The 20,559-nt window shown below is 34.7% G+C and overlaps 1 protein-coding gene across 2 annotated transcripts; it reads right to left on the bottom strand.

The window, feature by feature from the left end:
• Positions 1 to 350: 350 nt before the first annotated feature.
• LOC110024435 (dr1-associated corepressor-like) lies at positions 351 to 19,314 on the bottom strand. 2 transcript variants are annotated; one of them, XM_020724396.1, is made up of 6 exons: positions 18,995 to 19,314; positions 13,745 to 13,817; positions 11,788 to 11,881; positions 11,590 to 11,703; positions 11,435 to 11,492; positions 351 to 974 (listed from the first exon to the last, which is right to left on the bottom strand). In XM_020724396.1, exons 1-6 carry the CDS (start codon positions 19,025 to 19,027, stop codon positions 564 to 566), a joined length of 783 nt encoding a protein of 260 aa, XP_020580055.1. In that variant the 5' UTR covers positions 19,028 to 19,314; the 3' UTR covers positions 351 to 563. The 2 variants fall into 2 exon arrangements, with proteins under 2 accessions (XP_020580055.1, XP_020580057.1); XM_020724398.1 differs by having other exon boundaries at positions 11,788 to 11,854.
• Between the last annotated feature and the right edge of the window lie 1,245 nt (positions 19,315 to 20,559).

The following is a 20,559-nucleotide window of genomic DNA, read 5'->3' as shown; positions in this document are numbered from 1 at the left end:
AGTGCAGGCCGATGGCATGCAAACAGTTCTCCGGATTTGACACACATTAAATATAATAATAACCAAATAATCTTCAGAATTCATCACTTAAAATTTATGAAATCCAAATTTTTAAGATTTAACATTAATCTCTCACTTGCTGCTAAACAGCCTCCAAAAATGTCCTCTAAAACTTAAAACCAAAGTAACTATTGCCCCCATGCAGGACCTCACACTTCCTGCAATATGCCACAAATTCTGTAAGATAATCATTACTGTTGATAATTCAGTCCACAGATTTTCAATATTTGCAAACTTCTGTAAGAACATATATGCATATGAATCCATTTATTTTAAAAAAATTGTGTTCTACGACCATCAAAGAAATAAAAGCATAACTGTAATTGTAATTTGGTGTTATAATTACAACTATTACTAAATCAGCGATAATCCTAAGTATATTACAAAAAGAGCACCTCACTCTTCAACACTTCCTAAAACTTCTTTATGTGCAAATATAATCTTAATAAACTGAACAACAGCTATTATGTGACCAATGAAACAGCTTTAGAAAATACTCAATGTCAGTCCTCATTATCGTAATCCTCTTCCTCTTCCTCTTCAATTCTTTTATCCAGCACAGCCGGTTGAAGAGGATCGATCGTCATTTTGTCGACGTAGGACAACGGCGGCCACATATTATACTCTTCCAGCTTCATCTCAGAGCTCTCCGTGGCAAAACCATTTTCATCCAATTCAAGGTTCAAATCAAAGTCTCTAACGGCAACACGAGTACAGCTTGAGCCATTTTCCTTCAGTTCTGTTCTGCTAAACTTGTTCACTCCCTGCTCGAGTTTGTCATGGTATTGGGGGCACGTTTCTGGACCATCTTCGCATTTGCTGGAACGAGAAATATCCAACTCAGTTCCATGGGAAGCTCTTCCTCTACCTCGTCCTCTTCCTCTACCTGGTCCTCTGCTATTATGAACCATCTCCTGCCACCAGGTATTTGCTTTTGGTTAATCTAGGAATAAATATTGGATGCTTACATAATAGGAACATTTGTATACATACCATACAATTCTTATATATTTACATAACTGACACCTAAACTTTGATATTTGCATGCTTACCTCTAAATTTTTTTAACATTACATCAAAAAATACCACTATTTCTAACTTTTTAAGAAGTGAAACACACTTCTTTATGCTTAGGTTTATGATACCAAAGTACTATAAATGTAGATATAAAAATTTAGGTATTAGATATGTAAATACATAAGAATTGTGAGCTTATGTAAGTAAATTTCTCTAAATAATAGTAGCTTCTTCACATGGATTTTGGCTAAAAACCAGTAAGCCAATGGAGCACCAAACTCATCTTGTTCAGAGAAGTATAAGGTGAGTCCTAAGTAATCAAAACACCAAAAAATCAGCTTGGACTACATAAACTAAACAGTGCATATTACGTGACAAAAGAATATCATGAAAACTTTATATATATATATATACAAGAAAAATCAATATTAGCATTTTAAAACCACCATTTCATCAAACCATATCAGTTTTAAGTGTCCATGCATCCCCCATTTGTAATAAAAATAATTGCCTGATAATTGTAGCTTGGTAAGGGTTAGTCCGAACGAAGAGTGCAGGATACACGTAGTATAATTTAAAGGACAGGATATGCATGTTTTTCACCCATATTCTTGAAAATTCTGTAAAACACGAATCTGCAAAGTAGATGTGGTTAGCTCACCATTAACCGATCCTTTCATATGATGGATTAGTGGATAGGCGTCCAAACTTTTCAATTGAACAATGGAAGGATTCTCTATGCAATGATATTTCAGTTACTACAATAGACTTCGAATTGTCATAACCACTTGATTCCCTCCGCATCATGAGAGTCAGCAATGAAAAGTGTGTGCTATATAGCTCATAGTGTTTGCAAGAATTTTATGGCAAGAAGCAATAAATTAAAATAATGTGCGTTGCAATAGGGCATATCGCATTGCCCTCTTAACGTGCTATTTAGCTATTTTGATTATGACTTGAAATCAAACTTAAGATTATGTATATATTATTTATTAGTTTATTACGGCATGAATCAAGTTAATTGAAGGCTTCCAAACATGCAATTGATCTCAACTCTCCCCCATCCCGTCAAGCCTACCACTTGCTATCAAAGAGATTCAACACATGACTCATCATGTCAGTGCTTTGTTATTCCCTCTTGCATCAATCGTTCTCTTATCTCACTATCAATGAGCTTCAACACTCATTTTTGTTGGAAAGTCTATCACCTAGTTGCCGAAGATCTTTGAAGCTTTTGGCAAACTATTTTGATAATGTACTTCAATCTTTGGCCACCTCGCTATCGAAGGACTTCGAGTCTTGGAAATACCTCTTGGCCTCAAGCCTTGGACACACTTTGCTTGTTTGATAAGTAACTTGGAGAATTGAAACCTAAGGATAACATTAGTTGCATTCATCATTACCATGACTCAACTTCAAAACTAATAGTCTTTTATATTCAATTGAATTTTTATCCATACTTATGATTTGCTTTTCAATTAAGTAGTTTTTATTTTGTGCTATTTTAAATAACGTGCATTGCGCCATGCATTGTGGTTTTACGGAGCTCTTTGTGCTATGACACATTATTCACCATTAGCAAATATAACAACCATTTAAGTCTCAAGTTGCCCTAGGAGAGAACATTTGTCATTTTAGGTCTTGCCTTACGCAAGAGACAAAAACAAACTTCATTTGAGGAATAAAATTGCCACTTTATTTCAATATACAATGTGCCTCTTCCTTTCTGTTTAATATATCTCCGACATATTTCATCTGCTAGCTCTTCTCTTTACCAAGAACTAAGCATTAGCAATTATTATAAAAATTATCTAAAAAAGGAAACAAAAAAAAAAAGTTCAAAATTAGCTCTCAAAAGAAACAAATCAATTTTCCGTAGATTTTGGAATTTTGAGTTCCAACCTGGTCTGAAAATCAATTTTATGTATTTTATGATGATTTAATATAACTAAAAATAATACAATATGTATAAATCTTATATAAAATTAAGTAGTACACTTCTGATTCAATTCATATTAAAAAGACTTTCTATAATTAAATTTGATTTTGCGTACAGTACTAATAAAGTAGAAATAAAAAATACCAATTCTGAGTAGAGCCAAACACACCAGTAACTCGACTGAAAATAAACTTTGCACCAACTTCAAGATCTATTTCATGAATCGTCATTTTTTATTCATCCTGGCTAAGCATTGCAAGTGCTCTCCAAGTTCGTGGAAATCTTTTTCCATAATTTCTATACAATTTATATTTGATCGACCACATTTTCTTCGAAATGATTCAATATTAATCTTATTACCGTTCATATTGTTGCATCCTTTACTCTTCGCTATATGAGCTAAAACCACCAAAGTTTTTCTACAAACTAGTGCTCAATAAATAATGTTCTCATCATCATTTAATATAATTACTTCTCAATGTATTCTTTTTAATTTTACCACAGAAATATATTAAATTGTTAATTTCTATCACACTCAACTAGGCAACTATCATTGATTTTTATCATCCAAAACTGAAATTCATACAATATTACTCAACCTAATTGCATTTGCATAAAACAATTTACATTCTTCAAGGTATTCTTTTATTGCATGGTGTTGTTAAGCCACTTCTCCATTAAAGTCACCAAATCGTAAAATCAGAAGCTATATCATTATATACAATAGGTTGAAGGATACCTGAACATATCAAAACTCAACATCAAACATCATCTTCTAATAATATTAGCTTAATAACTATTTATAACACATCTATTTATAACACATCTATTTATACTGCATATCATAACATCAATAATTATTCGGGCAATTGTTCTTCTGTAGTAAAACATTCCCCTTGAAAAAAGGCCTCAAGTACATAAAAAAGTTACATGATACTCAAATTCAATGCTTTGTAAGCATCACCATGATCAATACAAATAGATAGAAACCTAATACTAGGCCTTCAATGATATGATAGTGATTGGTTCTCATTGATCACTGTTGCGAATATGAAAACCGGTCCACTGTTCAAATTTGTAGTTTATCATGTTTGACAGTAAATTGAATTTGATACTTGAACCTAATTACAAAATTAATTGCTCTTAATTCCTTCCATAGATTTTCTACAGTTTTTCTTGCATGAATCCCATCATCAATGATTTGTTGCAGAAGAGAAAAAGAAATAATTAATGGACTTTATTAATTATTTGATTAATTCCTTAATGGATCTAATAGCATGATAAAATTAATAAATAAGCACGCTACAACTCCCCAAATAGATTTCTCTCATTGGATTCCTCTTCTTGTGTGGTGGCTTGCGGCAGAAGAAAAAGGAATAGCTTGTTGTTGCTCCCAGTTCATGTCTTCTTCATGTGTGGTGCTCACGGGTAGTGAAGAAGAGAAAGAGAGAGAGGTGAGGAAAAAAAGAAAGAGGTAGAGAGAGAAAGAATGCTTTCTTTTAATTATCGAGGTGATCGACGGGTATAATCCTCAAAGCTAATAAAATCCTCTGCAGCTCCGTGGACGGCAAGTTGTCGAACCACGTAAATCTGCCGAACCACGTAAATCTGTGTGTTTCCGCTGTGTTTTCTGTTTTGTGAATTTTCTCGATCTGATTTTTGCTTTATTGTCCTTGTTTTTCACAACAACTGGTATTAGAGCCTTGGTCCAGATTTGAGGAAAGTGATGACTGAAGATGAAGTGATGACATCAGGGATCGATAAGTTTAATGACAAATTTTGGTTACTAGAGGATGTAGACAGATACCTACCTCTATGGAAAGAAACTTCATCTTTCGTTTTTTGGGAAAACGACCGAAGAATATGGAAGAAGCTGATTCGAATATGTTGGATCAACAGGTTCTGGAGTTTGTTCGATTAACCTTGTCGAGATCAGTGACCCACAATGTCATTAAGGAAATGACTACTGAATATCTCATGGCGGCTTTATCAGATGGTAGAGAATCACAAAGCTATAAAGAAATCTTGCAAGATGAAAATTCAAACAAGTGAGAGCTGATCAAGAAAAAAAAGAAGTTGAAGTTGCGCTTGACTTCAGCTGGTCTTCTAGCTTGAAGACATGGGCTTTGAGTTGCAGAGGTGAAAGATATCACATTTGAAGAAAATGACGATACAATCAGTGGATGATGCAGCCAGTGTACCAGTCTCCAAATGAGAGATTTGTTGGGACTATGAAAACTAGTTCACTGTTCAAATTGACAGTTTCTCATGTTTGATAGCAAATTAGATTTGATACTCGAAATTAATTGCAAAATTAATTGTTATTAATTCCTTTCCTAAATTTTCTACAGCTTTCCTTGCATGAATCACATCACCTATAATTTGCTGCATAAGAGAAAATGAAATAATTAATGAGCTTCATTAATTATTTGATTAATTCCTTAATATGTCTAATAGCATGATGAAATTAATAAATAGGCATGCTACAACTCCCCTAATAGGTTTCTCTCCTTAGATTCCTCTTCTTGTGTGGTGGCTTACGACAGAAGAAAAAAGAATCGCTTATTATTGCTCTCGATTTATGTCTTCTTCATGTGTGGTGCTCCCGGGTAGTGAAGAGAGAGAGAGGGAGAGGGAGAGAGAGAGAGGTAGAGAGAAATAATGTTTTCTTGTAATCGTCGAGATAATCGATGAGTGCAATTCCTCAAGTAATTTGCCGAACCACGTAAATCTGTGTTTCCGCTATGTTTTCTGTTTTGCAAATTTTCTCAATCTGATTTTTGCTTTATTGCTGTCGTTTTTCACAATAATCACTCCATTATTGCATCTAATATTGGCGAATTTTGCATGAGTCATATACTTAATAGCTTTAGCATGCCTTTTATACATAATTTTTACTTGAAGCATACAAACTTAATTCTTGAGATACTCCTCATATGATCAGAAAAAGTCATATAAAAAGATTTTTTTTTATTAATTAACTTAACATAAAATTGACTTCATAATCAAGCTTATAAGGGTTAAAATCAAATTAATTTTCTACACTAACTTAAAAATTTTATTCCGATACCCTTTTGTATCTTGATCATATGGCAATTGGGATGTACTTGATTCTCATTTATTTGCCACACTGTTAAGCATCTCTTTCATTATTAGATTTTAGTATAAAAATACTTACAATCATTTGACATCCTTCTAATCCTTAAATTTTGATTGAAAATAATTTTAACCAAAATACTCCAATATCACTCACACTCTCCAAATCTCAGTAGGTAACTCAAATGGACCAATGGGTCTGCAAAAACATCCAAAGAATCGATTTGAATATACCCAACCCAATTAATTTGGTTGGTTCAAGTAAAAGAATCAATTTGAATCAACCCAACCCAATTAATTTGGGATGGTTCAAGTAAAAGAATCGATTTGAATCTACCCAACCCAATTAATTTGGGATGGTTCAAGTAAAAGAATTGATTTGAATCTACCCAACCCAATTAATTTGGGTTGGTTCAAGTAAAAGTTGGGTTAATTTTGGGATTCTTGAAATGCTAAAAATTAGCTACTGGGCAGACTCTTAATTCAAATTATTGAATAATTCTGAGCCAAACCAAGCTGATTTAGATGTTTAAAATTTAAAAAGGTGAAATGTGCAAAAAACCAAATGAAATGGACACTAACTGCATTATTCCCTTTTTATATATGGTAGTTAAACGAAGCGGATGATAAGCGTATATTACTAATTTCTGTTTATGTATATGATGGCTATAACTTATTTTACTCAAATTCAAAATGGACGTTTAGTTTTCATTAGAATGAATAACTAAATGTTTTATAAGATCATATCAATTTAATTTTGGAATGAATATTTTATATGATTATATTTGCATGTAGGTGTGTTATCAGGTCTTGTGGTTCCATTTATATTCGTCAGCTTTTATTTTGTTCAAGCAATAGAGTAAATATTCCAAAATTGAAATGAGTTAATCAATTTGGTTTTGTTATAATTTGGATCAAGTATAATTCGAAAAAGAGGTAAAACCGAGCGATACTTAATTCAAGGATTAATTTGGCCTAGAAGACTAACGAAGCCTAAGTTGCACCTCAATGATAACGGAGTTAACCAAACATCAATAGAAAAATAAATATTATTACCGAAAGTAAATATGCAATTATAACCAAACACTTGAGAAGGAAATATAAGAATGAACAAAAACAAACGCAACTAACTGTATCCAAAGGTGGTGGTCAGATTTGGTGAGTAGACGACAGGAGGGTGGCGAGGCCATGGATGGCTGTAGGAGGAAGGGAAAGTTGCATTCGGCTGGCTGAAATCAGTGGAAAAACAGCGTGAGGAATCAGCCACTTGCTGTCCCAGGTGGCTGTAAGGAAGAAAGTGTGCTGGACTGCAGGAATAATAGTCGGAAGTATTGTTCCTGGCGGTAGCAGCAAGTGTTGTTCCAGGCTGGACTGCTGGGAGTGAGGACAGGAGGAATGAGAGAAACAAGTGGCTAGCTTACAGGAAAAAGACAACAAAGCTGATGTCTCGAGCGACAGCAGTGAGGCAAGGAAGTATCTGCAAGGGAAAGGTTTGCAGGGAGTAGGGAAATACGGAATACACACCACTTTAGGATGACTTACAGCCGGAGCACCTTCTCGGCTTTGGATACCGCCCTAGAAGGGAGAAATTGAGACGCTGACAGGTGCACTGACAGAAAACCAAGCAAAAACTGAAAACCTAAAACAAAGGAAGCAAATATATAAACTATAAATAATAAGGATTAGACCTAGTTGTTGAAAGGAGTCACCACAACCATGGAAAGGAGTCGGCCGGCTCTCCCTTGCCTAGGTTGATCCGCCCAGGCATAAGAAAAGCAGATGGACCTCCTGCACCTCTCTCAGCACACCCACGTCACTCATAAATGGATCAAAGGGTAAAACCGAGCAATACTTGATTCAAGTATTACTTTGGCCTAGAACTAACTGACAAAGCTTGAGTTGCACCCTTATATATGTTGTGAAAAACGACGGAAATAAAACGAAAAATGGAACGAGAAAAATTATAAAAATGGAACGAGAAAAATTGCATGTAGAAAAAACACCAGAACAACACACAGATTTACGTGGTTCGGCAAATTTGTCTACTTCCACGGAGCTGCAAAGGATTTATTTCTTCGAGAAATTACACCGTCGAGCGCCTCGACGTTTACAAGAAAATCTCTATTTTCTTCACTCCCTTCCCCCCTCTCTCTCTTCCTCTCTTTCTCTTAGCTCTCAAGATGACTTGGCTTGGTCTTGCTTGACTTGCATTTCCTTTAAACCAAAAGAGACTATTTATAAAAACCATGAGAGCGGTAGATGGGAGGTAGGTGGGTGTGATAGGTGAGCGGTAGATGAGATATTTAATTAAGAAGCTAATTAAATTCGGTGGGTCGGGTCTCCACATTACCAAACAATTCTCTCACTTGGAGACTATGACATTGATTGCATCACATACTAGCTGTACCGACCTTTTCCTCAAACATGATATCCTCCACCTCTGCAACTCGAAGCCCTTGTCTTCATGCCAGAAGACCAGTTAAAGTTGAGCACAACTTCAACTTCTCATGAGTAAAACCCTCAGTTGACATATCACCGTCAACGTAGCCTCGTGTACCACCAAGCTCTTTCCTAGCTCTTTCCTAGGTTACTCTTGTATTTGCTTACAACTCTCACTGCATGAGCAATATCCTGCCCCTGCTGAAAGCCCTTTTCAACAAATCCAGTCTTGTACATCTTACTGTCACCAAACACAGTTTTCACCTGGTACACTCACTTGTTGTGCAATGCCTTCTTCCTTGGCAGGAGCAAATGCTTCCTTGGAAGAAGTTCTGCCAGTTCCCAAGTCTGATTCCTTGGCAGAGAATCCGTCTCCTCCTTCTTGGTTAGCTCTCACTTGCCTGAATTCTTATCTTACAAGATTTCTTCATAACTATGTGTTTCTCCACCATTTGTCTGTACAAGGTCTGGTTTTCCTGCCTTTGGCGCTCTGCCACTTTTCAGAAAATTGACATTCTTCTGCTTCCCCATAATGCACATCTGACTCATGTGTCCACGCTTGAGTAAACCTGTAGTCATATATAGTGTGTTAGTTTTCTTACCCTGAGTCATTACTAATGCTCCTTTGGTAACCTTCCAGGTGCTATCTGAAAAGACCACTAAATGACCACCCTCATTGAGCTGCCCAACAAAGATGAGGTTTTTCTTCAACTCAGGAACGTGTCTGACCTTTTAAAATGTTCATTTGCTCTTATTAGGGAGTGCAATATCAACGTCTCTCATCCCCACCACGTTCAGAGCTTTTCCATCAACCAAATGTACCTTCCCAAAATTACCTGCAACATAATTTAACATTAACTCTCGACGGAAAGATATATGGAAGGAAGCCCCTGAATCCAGTATCCAGTATCCAGTCATCAACAGAACTGTGATCTGCCAGCAATAATGCATAATGTATTTCTTCAGTTACAACATTAGCGCTATCGTTTTTCTTCTTATTAGGATTCTTGCAGTTCTTTTTTATGTGGTCAGCTTTGCCACAATTCCAACAGGTTGTCTGTTGACCAGACTTTGATTTTAATCTTTCTCTATTTGAGTTTCTGTCATGTGATCTCCCTCTGGAATCAACATTCAGCGCCGAACTTGAACACGAGACCTCGCCAGAATCCTTCCTGCGCACCTCCTCAGCCAAAATCAAATCACGAATATCATCATATTTCAACTTAGATTTACCTGCAGAACTGTCAATTGTCATCCTCATAGCTTCCCAACTATTTGACAATGAAACAAAAAATATCAGCGCACGTATCTCATCATCAAAATCAATTCTAACAGACGATAAGTAATTTGTGACAGTGTTGAAATCATTTAGGTGTTAAGCAACAGACACACCTTCCGTCATCTTCAAGTTGAATAATTTTTTTATCAGATGCACCTTGTTATTCGCCAATGGTTTTTCATACATATTTGATAAAGTCGCCATGAGATCTGCAGTAGTCCTCTCCTTGATGACGTTGTGGGCGACCGATCTCGACAAGGTTAATCGTATAACCCCCAAAACTTGTCGATCCAACAGATTTCATTCTGCCTCGTCCATCTTTTCTAGTTGCTTTCCCAATAACGGAAGATGAAGTTTCTTCCCATAGAGGTAGTCCTCTATCTGCATCCTCCAGTAATCAAAATCTGTCATTAAATTTCTCGATCCTCGATGTCATCACTTCGTCTCCGTCCATCGTTCTTCCTTATATTCGAACTCAAAGCTCTGATATCATTGTAAAAAAATGAAAAAACATCGAAAATAAAGCGAAAAATGGAACGAGAAAAATTGCACGCAGAAAAAAACACTAGAGCGACACATATATTTACGTGGTTTGACAAATTTGCCTACGTCCACGGAGCTGCAGAAGATTTATTTCTTCGAGAAATTACACCATCGAGCGCCTCGACGTTTACAAGAGAATCTTCATTTCTTCTCTCGCTTCCTCTCTCTCTCTCTCTCTCTCTCTCTTTTCCTCTCTTTCTCTTAGCTCTCAAGATGACTTGGTTTGGTCTTGCTTGACTTGCATTTCCTTTAAACCAAAAGAGACTATTTATAGAAACCATAAGAGCGGTAGGTGGGAGGTAGGTGAGCGGTAGGTGAGAAGTGGTAGGTGAGAGGTAGGTGAGATACTTAATTAAGAAACTAATTAAATTTGGTGGACCGGATCTCCACATTACCCAACAATATATGGATCAAAGGGTTTATCTTTATATATTTTCTTCAAAACCAACAATACTACGCTTTTTATAGATCAATCTAATCATCAAAGTATTCTACAAAAATATTTCCTTTAAACCTCTTATTTAATCATTTCTAGTGGTATTTTCATCTTTCCTTATAATCTTCATATTTCATGACTTTTAGAAGGCATGAATTTTTAAAAAACTAGAAGAGGCCATTTGGTTGCATGTATTTGGAATTCTAAAATATTCAAAATATAACGTGAAGTAAAAATCATATATTTGAAATAATTAGTCGATGTTTGATTTCTTGTAAAACAAATTTAAACTTATTCAAGCTTAATTCAATCAACTGAGCACAAAAAGCTCATCTTATTTTGTTTGATTCATATGCACAATAATGGGCAAGTTACTATGAGCTTTAAAATGCATTGATCCAATTCTGTTCCAGAATTATTTTGCAACAAATCAGACAATAAGAAATAAGGACTGATCCAATTCTGTTCCAGAATTATTTTGAAACAAATCAGACAATAAGAAATAAGGACCACACCAAAAAACTAAATTTGCAATTAAATAAAGTAACTGAGATTCCCAACCATAGTTTTCAAAATAATAAGCTGGATAAGTAGCACAAATATCATAAGAAAGTAGAGATCTTACTCTCTTGCTCCTCTTTGGTTCGTCATCACTTACATTGCCATCATCATCTACAGCTTTTCTAGGAAAAATAAAATATGATTGTCAGATGTACAATATCATAATGAATTCATAATTTAATAAAGCTTCAGACGCAATAAAAATTGTTATCCTCTAACCTTCTCTTGGAAGATCTGTCTTCACCACCTGCGTCAGAAAAGCCAACATCTGGAACCCTGCTGACTGTTTCCTTAAGGAAGTCGAAGATACTGAATTTGTGCACGCACTGCTTTCTGAAAAATGAATTAAATTAAAAAAAGCAATCTAGAAAATTCTATAAAAGGCATCAAATGAATTTATATTAAAAAAAAACTTACAGATGTGAAGAAATCATAGTTTTTGCTCCTCTTTTAAGAGTGATGTCATATGTCTTGTCACATAAATCTTGCAAAAATAGTTCCAATGCTTTAGCTGCAAAAGTTTAACGAAAACAAAAAAAAAAACAATATAAAATGATATAAAAAAATGTCATAACATTGAAATTAAATGTGGGCACAAGAACACAATTGCAGATGTGGTTGTAAACTGAGTATGCTAATATGCACACTAAAAAGGGGAAAGCTAGCACAAAAAACAAGTTTGCAATTTTTCATTGCTGGAAAAAAAAAAGAAAAGAAAACTAAATATCAAAGAGCCTGTTAACAAAGCAGGTTCTCGACGGTCGCATGCATTTTATTATCAAGGCCCGGCTGCAGATCAGCTTACATCCCAAAATGCCGGTAGGTATCATGAATTAAGAGTCATAAAGAGAACGGTGTTCAGCATTGCAAGGCTAAGTGACACTATAAAGAATTTTTATTTTTTATATTTTACTATTTTGTTATAAAGAATATTGATGTTATAAAATAACATAACCAAAGGGACTAGCATCCGACTCCATTAGGGCTGTCAAAACGGCTCGTTGTTCGCAAACAACTCGTGTTTAGCTCGTTATGAAGTTCATGTTCTGCTCGTTCACTAAGTTAACGAGTCGAACACGAACAACACGGACAAATATTTGTTCGCTTGTGTTCGTCTCGTTTTAGCTCGAAATATTACTAATCAATTATATGTAAATCTTTGATGAGTAGTCTTTTTTAAAAATTTAATTGACTACAAGGCCACAAAGATTTATAATCAATTAAAAGTATTAATGAAGAAAATAGAATAAAAATTATTAAATTATATTCAAATGATGTTTTAAATTTTGCCCCAATCTTTAACATCTGATGGCTACGTGATTAGGATTGTCAAAATGACTTTTTGTTCGTGAACGACTCATGTTCGGCTCGCTAAGCAAACGAGCCGAACACGAACAAACTTTTTGAGCTCGAAATATAAACGAGCCGAACACGAGCTCAGCCTGGGCTTGCTCGTGTTCAGCTCATTTACACCCCTAGACACCATCACACTTCAACTAATGTAACAAACTGAAATTTTTTTGTCAAAAAATATGCTTTACGTAAAGTGTCAAAACAATCCCCTGACTATTTAAATGGGATCCATTTAAGTCCCATAATCTATAAAAATGTCAAATTAGTATCCATAAATTTTTAATATGGGTTGAAATAGGACTATTTCGGCCCCCATCAAGTATAGAGACAAAGTTGACACATTTATAGAGTCTGAAATTAAAATGAACCCCTACAAATAATCAGAGGACCATTTTGACAATTTCTCCAACAAAAAATAAAATGGAGCATTATTACATGCTAACCAAAATTTTATTAAACAGAGCATAAACAAATTTACTTTCATAGCATTCGAATTTTACTTTCATAGTGTTTGAAACATTCCTTTTAGGAAAAATTAAAAGAGAAACCCTCATATTATCCACAAGAATTGGCCATTAATGTTTCCACAATAGAAAGCAGGTATAACAAACTTAACTATAACTTCAAGAAAGCTTAGGGCCCATTTGGCACCATTTTTGTTTATTATTTTTGCTTTTATTTTTTCTTCTATTTTTGAAAATATGTTGGGTTGGTATAATTTTTATATGTTTTTTTTTTGTTTTATTTTAAAAAATAAATCAACTTGTCCATAAAAGCACTCAAAATACTAAAAAGATCTTTTGAGTATCTTTAAAAACAAATAACTCAAACGAACATGTTTTTATTTAAAATAAAACATACATGAATAAAATAAAAATAAAATATAAAGGTGATCCCAAATGACCCCTTAATAATCCTTTCGGGACTCAAAAAAGACTGCATAGGAACGATTACTAGGAAAAGTTTCCAAACATATTGACCACTGCTGATCGAAACTATTAAATAGCAGTGGATTACTCACAAACTAAAAGAGGTACAGCCAGTGCAATCTTTCCAACATCTTCATCTGTCTGCATTATTTTTTTAATCCGAGACTGCCAAAAGGAGAACATATAAGTTATGTCAGGTACAGACTTATCCAAAGGAAAAAACACATGGCAGGAGCAAATGCTTCATTGTCAATTACCTACAACCAGAGATTAATAAAAAGAAGCATACCAAGTAAAAAAAACAACTATATTGATCAAGAAATATAAATAAGCACAACTAGAAACCGCTTGCACGATGGAGGCAGATTGAGGATTGCTAGAAACTTATAGCTAAAATTAGAAGTAAATTTTTTAATCCATCTACATCCTATCCTATCCTATCTATTTACATATCCATAGATCTATCTAAATACGACAATAAGGTCATGTGAACAATCACAATAACATCAATAGATTTTATGGTGTAAGTTTTAAGAGAAATGGACCTAGTACCAGGTCACGTGAAATAATTTGAAAAATATGGATCTGTATAAAATGCCTTTACCCATAAACTAATACTCTTCCCGCATGAAACATAACCTTTCCAAAAAGAAACTTATTCTTATTGAATAAAAGATATAGCCAATCATCTTCACATTCAATAAGTTGACAAGAACAAACAATAATTACCAGAAAAGGTTACTTCCTCCAATAGCACATGCAGGAAGTGACGGTGGTGGAATTGGTGAAGGAAACTAATTGCCTAATTTATTTGGTGCGGGGGAAAGATGTAAGGTCTGATTAAAGTGGTTTGGGCTTGAGTAGTTCATGGTAAAATGGTTTTCCTATGTTGGCCAAGTGCTGACTTAAATGGGGGGCTTATGGGATTGTTTAGCGATGAAGCCGAGTGGTGTGATGGTTTAGGGAATTATTTGGAGGGCCAAACAAGGATATAGGCTCGGGTTTCAGTAGTCTAGAATAGGGGTATTAGTGAGCCGAGCTATCTCGAGCTTGACTCATTAAAGAGCTCCTGAGTCGAGCTTATTGAGGCGCGAGCTTAAGCTCGAGTTGACCCCAACTAATCAAGGTTGAGTCGTTGGCTTGCGAGCCGGCTAGATTAGCCGGATTCTAATCACATCGATGTCTTCTCTGGTGAGCAGCCATGACACTTATACTTCTCTCCTGCCATTGATGACTTAGATGGCTTCTCCTGCCATGACTCTATAATAGCTTGATTATATTTATATCTACGTAAAAACATGTGTGTGTGTGTTGCATATTCATGTCTTTATACTAGTATACAAATATGTACATATATGTGCGTAAAATTACATTATAGCTAGCATATGGCTTTCAAATTTACTTTGCATTCATGAATAACTCAAGCTCAACTTGATAAATCAACATGAAAACCACAAAAGAATTTGCTCATTAGCTTAACAAGCTTAGTCGAAAAACACTTGAGCTCACTCAAGCTTAACTCATTTACACCCTTGAGCACCAAGTCAAGCCTAAGAAATCAGCCACCAAGTTAAATCATAATCAGAAGATGAAGTTTCATTACAATGCCTTTCAACTTAATATAAACACATTTCCCTACTTATTGAACTAAAAAGTCAAATAGACAAGAGTGTAAGAGATCACCAATGCCAAGGGCCCTGAATCTTCTCTTCATATATGAAACTTCAAGAGGGGTTGGATTTACAAACATTAGCCTGGATTTGCAGTGTCTTTTGAATGTTCTTTTCAGGCATGAACCTTGTAGAGTCAATTAATCTAGACTTTTCATGATGATCAAGAAAATTGGTTCCGTGGAAGATGCAGTCAATTTTACATGAATTGAGTTTATTGAACTTACAAGACCATCCTTATATTTCATTATTCCAAAAAAATTCAACAAAAAAATTTATGCTATATAATATTTTTAAGAAAAAATCATCATCAAATTTCTTTGTTGAGTTAAATGAAAACAAGGGAATTACAAATTAGTTAAATTTACTCCCAATTACAAAAGCCACAAAATATATTAGCTAACACATTTCTAAGCTATACAAGAAGAAAATCCATGAATTCAACTTGGAAAAAATAAATGAGTGGCTAATTAGCAAAATGATGATATGAAGGATGTATAAAAGTTCAAACAAGATGGATCATGAGAGTATTGTTAAGTTAATATTATTTTGAACTCCTATCAATTGACAATTAACATTTATGTGATAAGTATTATTTTAAGGATTATCAATGCTATTGAGATTCATTGGTGGGAAACAAAAAAACTTAGATTCAACCTATGAGAATTGCTGAAAGATGGAAGATGGGTACTAATAGTTTATATGAAAACTAAAAAATGATAGTGAGAATTATTTATATTAGTCTCTCAAAGGGAGTGGCATGTACTGAAGGTTAAGTTATTTTTAACCAAAAAAAAAAAAAAAAAGAACACTATGAATTAAACATTTGAATTGTTCTCTAGTCCTACAATTTCAAATTTTATCCAATTTGAAAATTAAACTGAAACTTTTTTTTTTGTTTAATCTGTATGCAATTTAATTACAACATATGGATATGAAAACCAAAGAGGTTCTGGATGTTTAATATACCTTTAAAGAACATAAATGATAAACAGACTCCTTGGTGAAATAGAGTTCTTCAATTTTTTTTGGAAGTCAGCAATAGTTATGTTGGAGAACATTCTTAATTGTTTTCGTTACTAGGGACAAAATTAAGCCTACTTAGCATTGACACAAGGAATAGAATCATATCAAAGAGAATTTTACCCAAATTAATATTGCGAGTGTGCAAGGTTCTAGAGGTGTGTCAATGGTATTCATGGGGTTACAAAGTTGTATGCTAAAGGTATACGTGCATAGACACACATGGTAGTAGAGACACACACAACTGGCATTTGCAATTGCAGATATGCGCGCAAGTGGAGTGCCTGAAATTCTTCGCGATGCATGTAAAAGGTAGTGTTATATGTGGTGAGAGCTTACACGTGCCCTGCATATTTATGTGATGCTCATGAAGCACATGCAGACAGAGAGCAAAAAAATATTTGCCATTTGCATATACTTTGATGATGTGCTTTTGGTTTATAGAGATATGAGAGAAATAAAGGTAAGTGATGGCCCATATTCACAAATGGGGAGTCGTTAGTCAATGCTTTTATCATGTTGTAAATGAAAATTGCAAGTTTTGTGGGAGTTTATAAGTAGTACACTTGTATTGGGGTTAGTGTTGAAGCTTATTTTCTAGTGACTCTTGCTCGTTGTCTCTAATTATTTCAAGTGGTCCTAATTGTAAAAAGGCTGAAGTCCGGATTGCCCAATGAGTTTGGTTTTCACTACGAGGTTGTTTGGTTGGATATTTTTAAAACGCATAAATTTTAAATTTGAGTAATTGAAATGTATGTAATCATACGAGTTTTTTTATTAGATGTAAAACAAATGCATTGAATTTTTTTTTTGTTCTTCATGAAACATTTCAAATGCATTAAAAATACGATGAATGATGATGTGCAATAACGGGTGGTAGCAGGTAGTCACTAGCGTTCGCTGGCATGGAAAGGGGGTGGTTTGCTAGTAGGTAACAGGCAATTGCAACTGAAGGAAGAAGCAAAGAGCAGTGATATGCAGTGGTGGGGGCTGACTGTGATGCGAGATTGTTATTGTGAAAGGTAAGGTCACAGCATATTAGTTGTTCTTACTTTTATATTCATTTGATTTGAGTGGATTACAAATTCACCAAAAACAGTTATTGCAGACAATTTTATATCTACCACACAACTGATTTGTATTTGATTGATTTAAAACTAAATAAAACAATAAAATTCAACAACTTCTAAACTAAGCAACCCTTTAAAAAAGAAAAAATAAACTTTAGTGAACCTCTTAGCTTGTGAAATATATATATATATATACTTGAGATATATATATATATATATATATATATATATATATATATATGAACAACTCAGGAAGAAGAAGCAGATGATCGAACATAGCCTTCGACGATCGTTTTTGGCTGAATATTTGTAAGAGAAGTGTCTTGTTCGAACGATTGGTAGAAGGTGTCAGGAGAAGCTCTCGCAGGCGGTAATCATCTTTTAGGACGATCGACGGCGAGCACTTTCTCAGACTAGATATGAATCGAGTCAAGACTTACAAGTAGATCAACAGTCTTTATTGATTGAACTGATGTCTAGTCTTATTATATGCAAGTAACTCTTTAATTACTAAAAAGTCCTCATGAAAAATTAATGATGAGAGGGCTAATATGTACTTTTGTAATGCTGACACCTAGGCCTATCATGAATAAGACGCCGTCTTTTTACTCTTCCCTACTGCTTGCTCTCTCTCTCTCTCTAACTATTTCCTGGCAGAAAGTTCAATTTCTTGGGTGTATTTCCCGGACACTTAGGGATTCAACAATATAGAATTTTGTTCTATATTAATCAAAATGCCAGACAACAAATTATGGGCGTGAATTTGGGTTCAAGTCTGGCCAAAAGTTGGTCCAACCCAAATATGTTACCATTTTATTATATAGATTAAAATATTAGACGCAAACCCACCAAACACATTTATTTTATACATTATACAATTCTTGGGATCAACACAACCAAATTAACATTAATATGTTTAAGAAAGTTTATCTGACCCAAACTAGCCTAACCCAAACCCGAACAATAATCAAGCCAATTTTGGATTTTTTGTGTCAGCATGAATCCCACCCAAATAATAATCAGATTTATAATTTAAACCCAAACCCCACACGCATAATAATCAAATCAACCTGAACCTTAATTTTGTTTTGGGCCAAGTCATTTATTTACACCCCTACAACAGATAGGACACGCGAAACAATAAAAACAGTCGTGCATGCATGAATATGGGTGGCCATTCATAGCCAAACTTCCAATTGCAGAACTATAAAGCACTCCAGCAAAAACTCATGAACGCCATTATTCAGAATAAATCACAAACAGCAAGAACCTCGTGCAGGCTGATCAATAATAATAAGAAAAAAAGTATATACTGAGAACATATTAAGTACCAAATTAATAGAACAAAATGTCCATTCATCACAAAAACTATCCTCACACAGCTCTTTCAACACCATCACAGCAGAATACACAAAGCCCTAACCTCCTCCATCGATTAACATGGCTTAAAACCATTCCAAGCCCGAAATCACCGAAATTACAATGAAAGAAACAGCCCCCGTCAATCAAATCAATCCCATAGCACTAAACAGAGGCAATACAAAAGAAAAACAAGTATACTGGAGCAAGAAGAACGCACTGCAGGAAAACGAGTATCGAGTCTCTTCCTCATGGCTTCATTAATCGACGCACAGCAGAGCAACTAGGAGTCTTAAGGCACGGTCGATTACTTGCGCCGCCCGCCTTCTAAGAAAAGAATCGAACGCCTTGGAGTGTGAGAGAACCGGAAGTGGAAGGAATGAAACTGGGCTTTGGATTTGGCTGGAAGTCCATCTTCTTCTGGAATTTTGTTCAGCGAACCAAATCCTCTCCCTCTCAAAAAGCGCGAACGGAGGGCGAAATTACATAAAACGCCCTCACAGAAAACGTTTTCCCGAGATCCTGCTGCTTCCCAGCGTGGTTGGCTTGTGATTTCGAGGCGCTTTTGCATGCTTATCCCCAAAAACGTTAAATTTCAAATGACGTGGAAAACGGAACAGTTGGAATTTATCAAGGAAAGATTTACGTTTATACCACTTAATGTATTTACTTTTCAACTTTTATGTATATATAACACATATAACACTAAGAATATATATATATATATATATATATATATATAAGAATTAAAATTATAATATTTTTATTGTGATTTGAAGATTTTGAGTGGGATAAATATAAGAAAATAAAATTTAGATGTTATATTTAAATATAGAGGAATTGCATGGGAGCCATTTTGGCATAGTGGTTGAGAGCTTTGTCTTACAACCAAGAGGTTCTAGTTTTAAAATCTAATATTTATGAGGTGCATGAATCTGAGTGTGTGTGAAAATATATATATTTAAAGCCGGAGATTGTCAGATGTTGATTTTGTCTTAAAGTTGGTTGTGACGAAATGGAAGACATTTGAAACATCAAGTTAATTGATGTTCCAATCGTTATTAAAAGTGACGATGAGTAGATTTTAATTGTGGGCATTTTTGCTACTAAGCTAAATGTGTCATCAAACTTAACATCATTTTCTTGTTTGGAGTCTCATGCAACATGTCTGGATTACAGTTGTCTATGGAGTCATCATCATGAAATTTGATTTAGTAGACGTATCCGCAACCGGAGAAATTATGGTAAGAAGGAAGAGGAACAAGAAACACTTTGAAGTCAATGATCGTTGTGTGTTTTCAGTGTGAACATTTTTTAATCATGGAAGGAGCGTGTGAGATTAATGGAAGGAGAGATATAGGTTTGCATGGAAAGAATTGTTTTGGTTTTAAGTGAGCTAATGCTATATATGGATCATGTGATGTTTGACTTGAAGGAGGGATGAGGCAGGGTAGGTTGTGGATGTTTTGATGAGTTGTATACTCATTTTGTAGTATTTTGGCTAAGTGAGGTTAGGAGGTTGGAAGAATAGATGTGCCTATTTATTATGTTGGAATAAGATAATTGAGGTAGTGTAAGGGGATTGTTTGGTGATGAGAGATGGGACGAGGAGAGGAAGAGAGATAGAGTTTGTGTGTTGATTAAGGTGAATATTTGTATTGTGATATGAAACAAGGAAAGTATGATTCATTAAAAGCTATTTTGCATGATAGGATGGTATTATTAATGATTAGAAACACACACACGCAAAGATATATATAATATATATATATATATATATATATA

Source organism: Phalaenopsis equestris, unplaced genomic scaffold (genome assembly GCF_001263595.1).
Source record: "Phalaenopsis equestris unplaced genomic scaffold, ASM126359v1 Scaffold000256, whole genome shotgun sequence".
Lineage (NCBI taxonomy): Eukaryota > Viridiplantae > Streptophyta > Magnoliopsida > Asparagales > Orchidaceae > Phalaenopsis > Phalaenopsis equestris.
The sequence above is the reverse complement of the archived record's forward strand: the minus strand, read 5'-3'. Positions and strand labels throughout refer to the sequence as shown.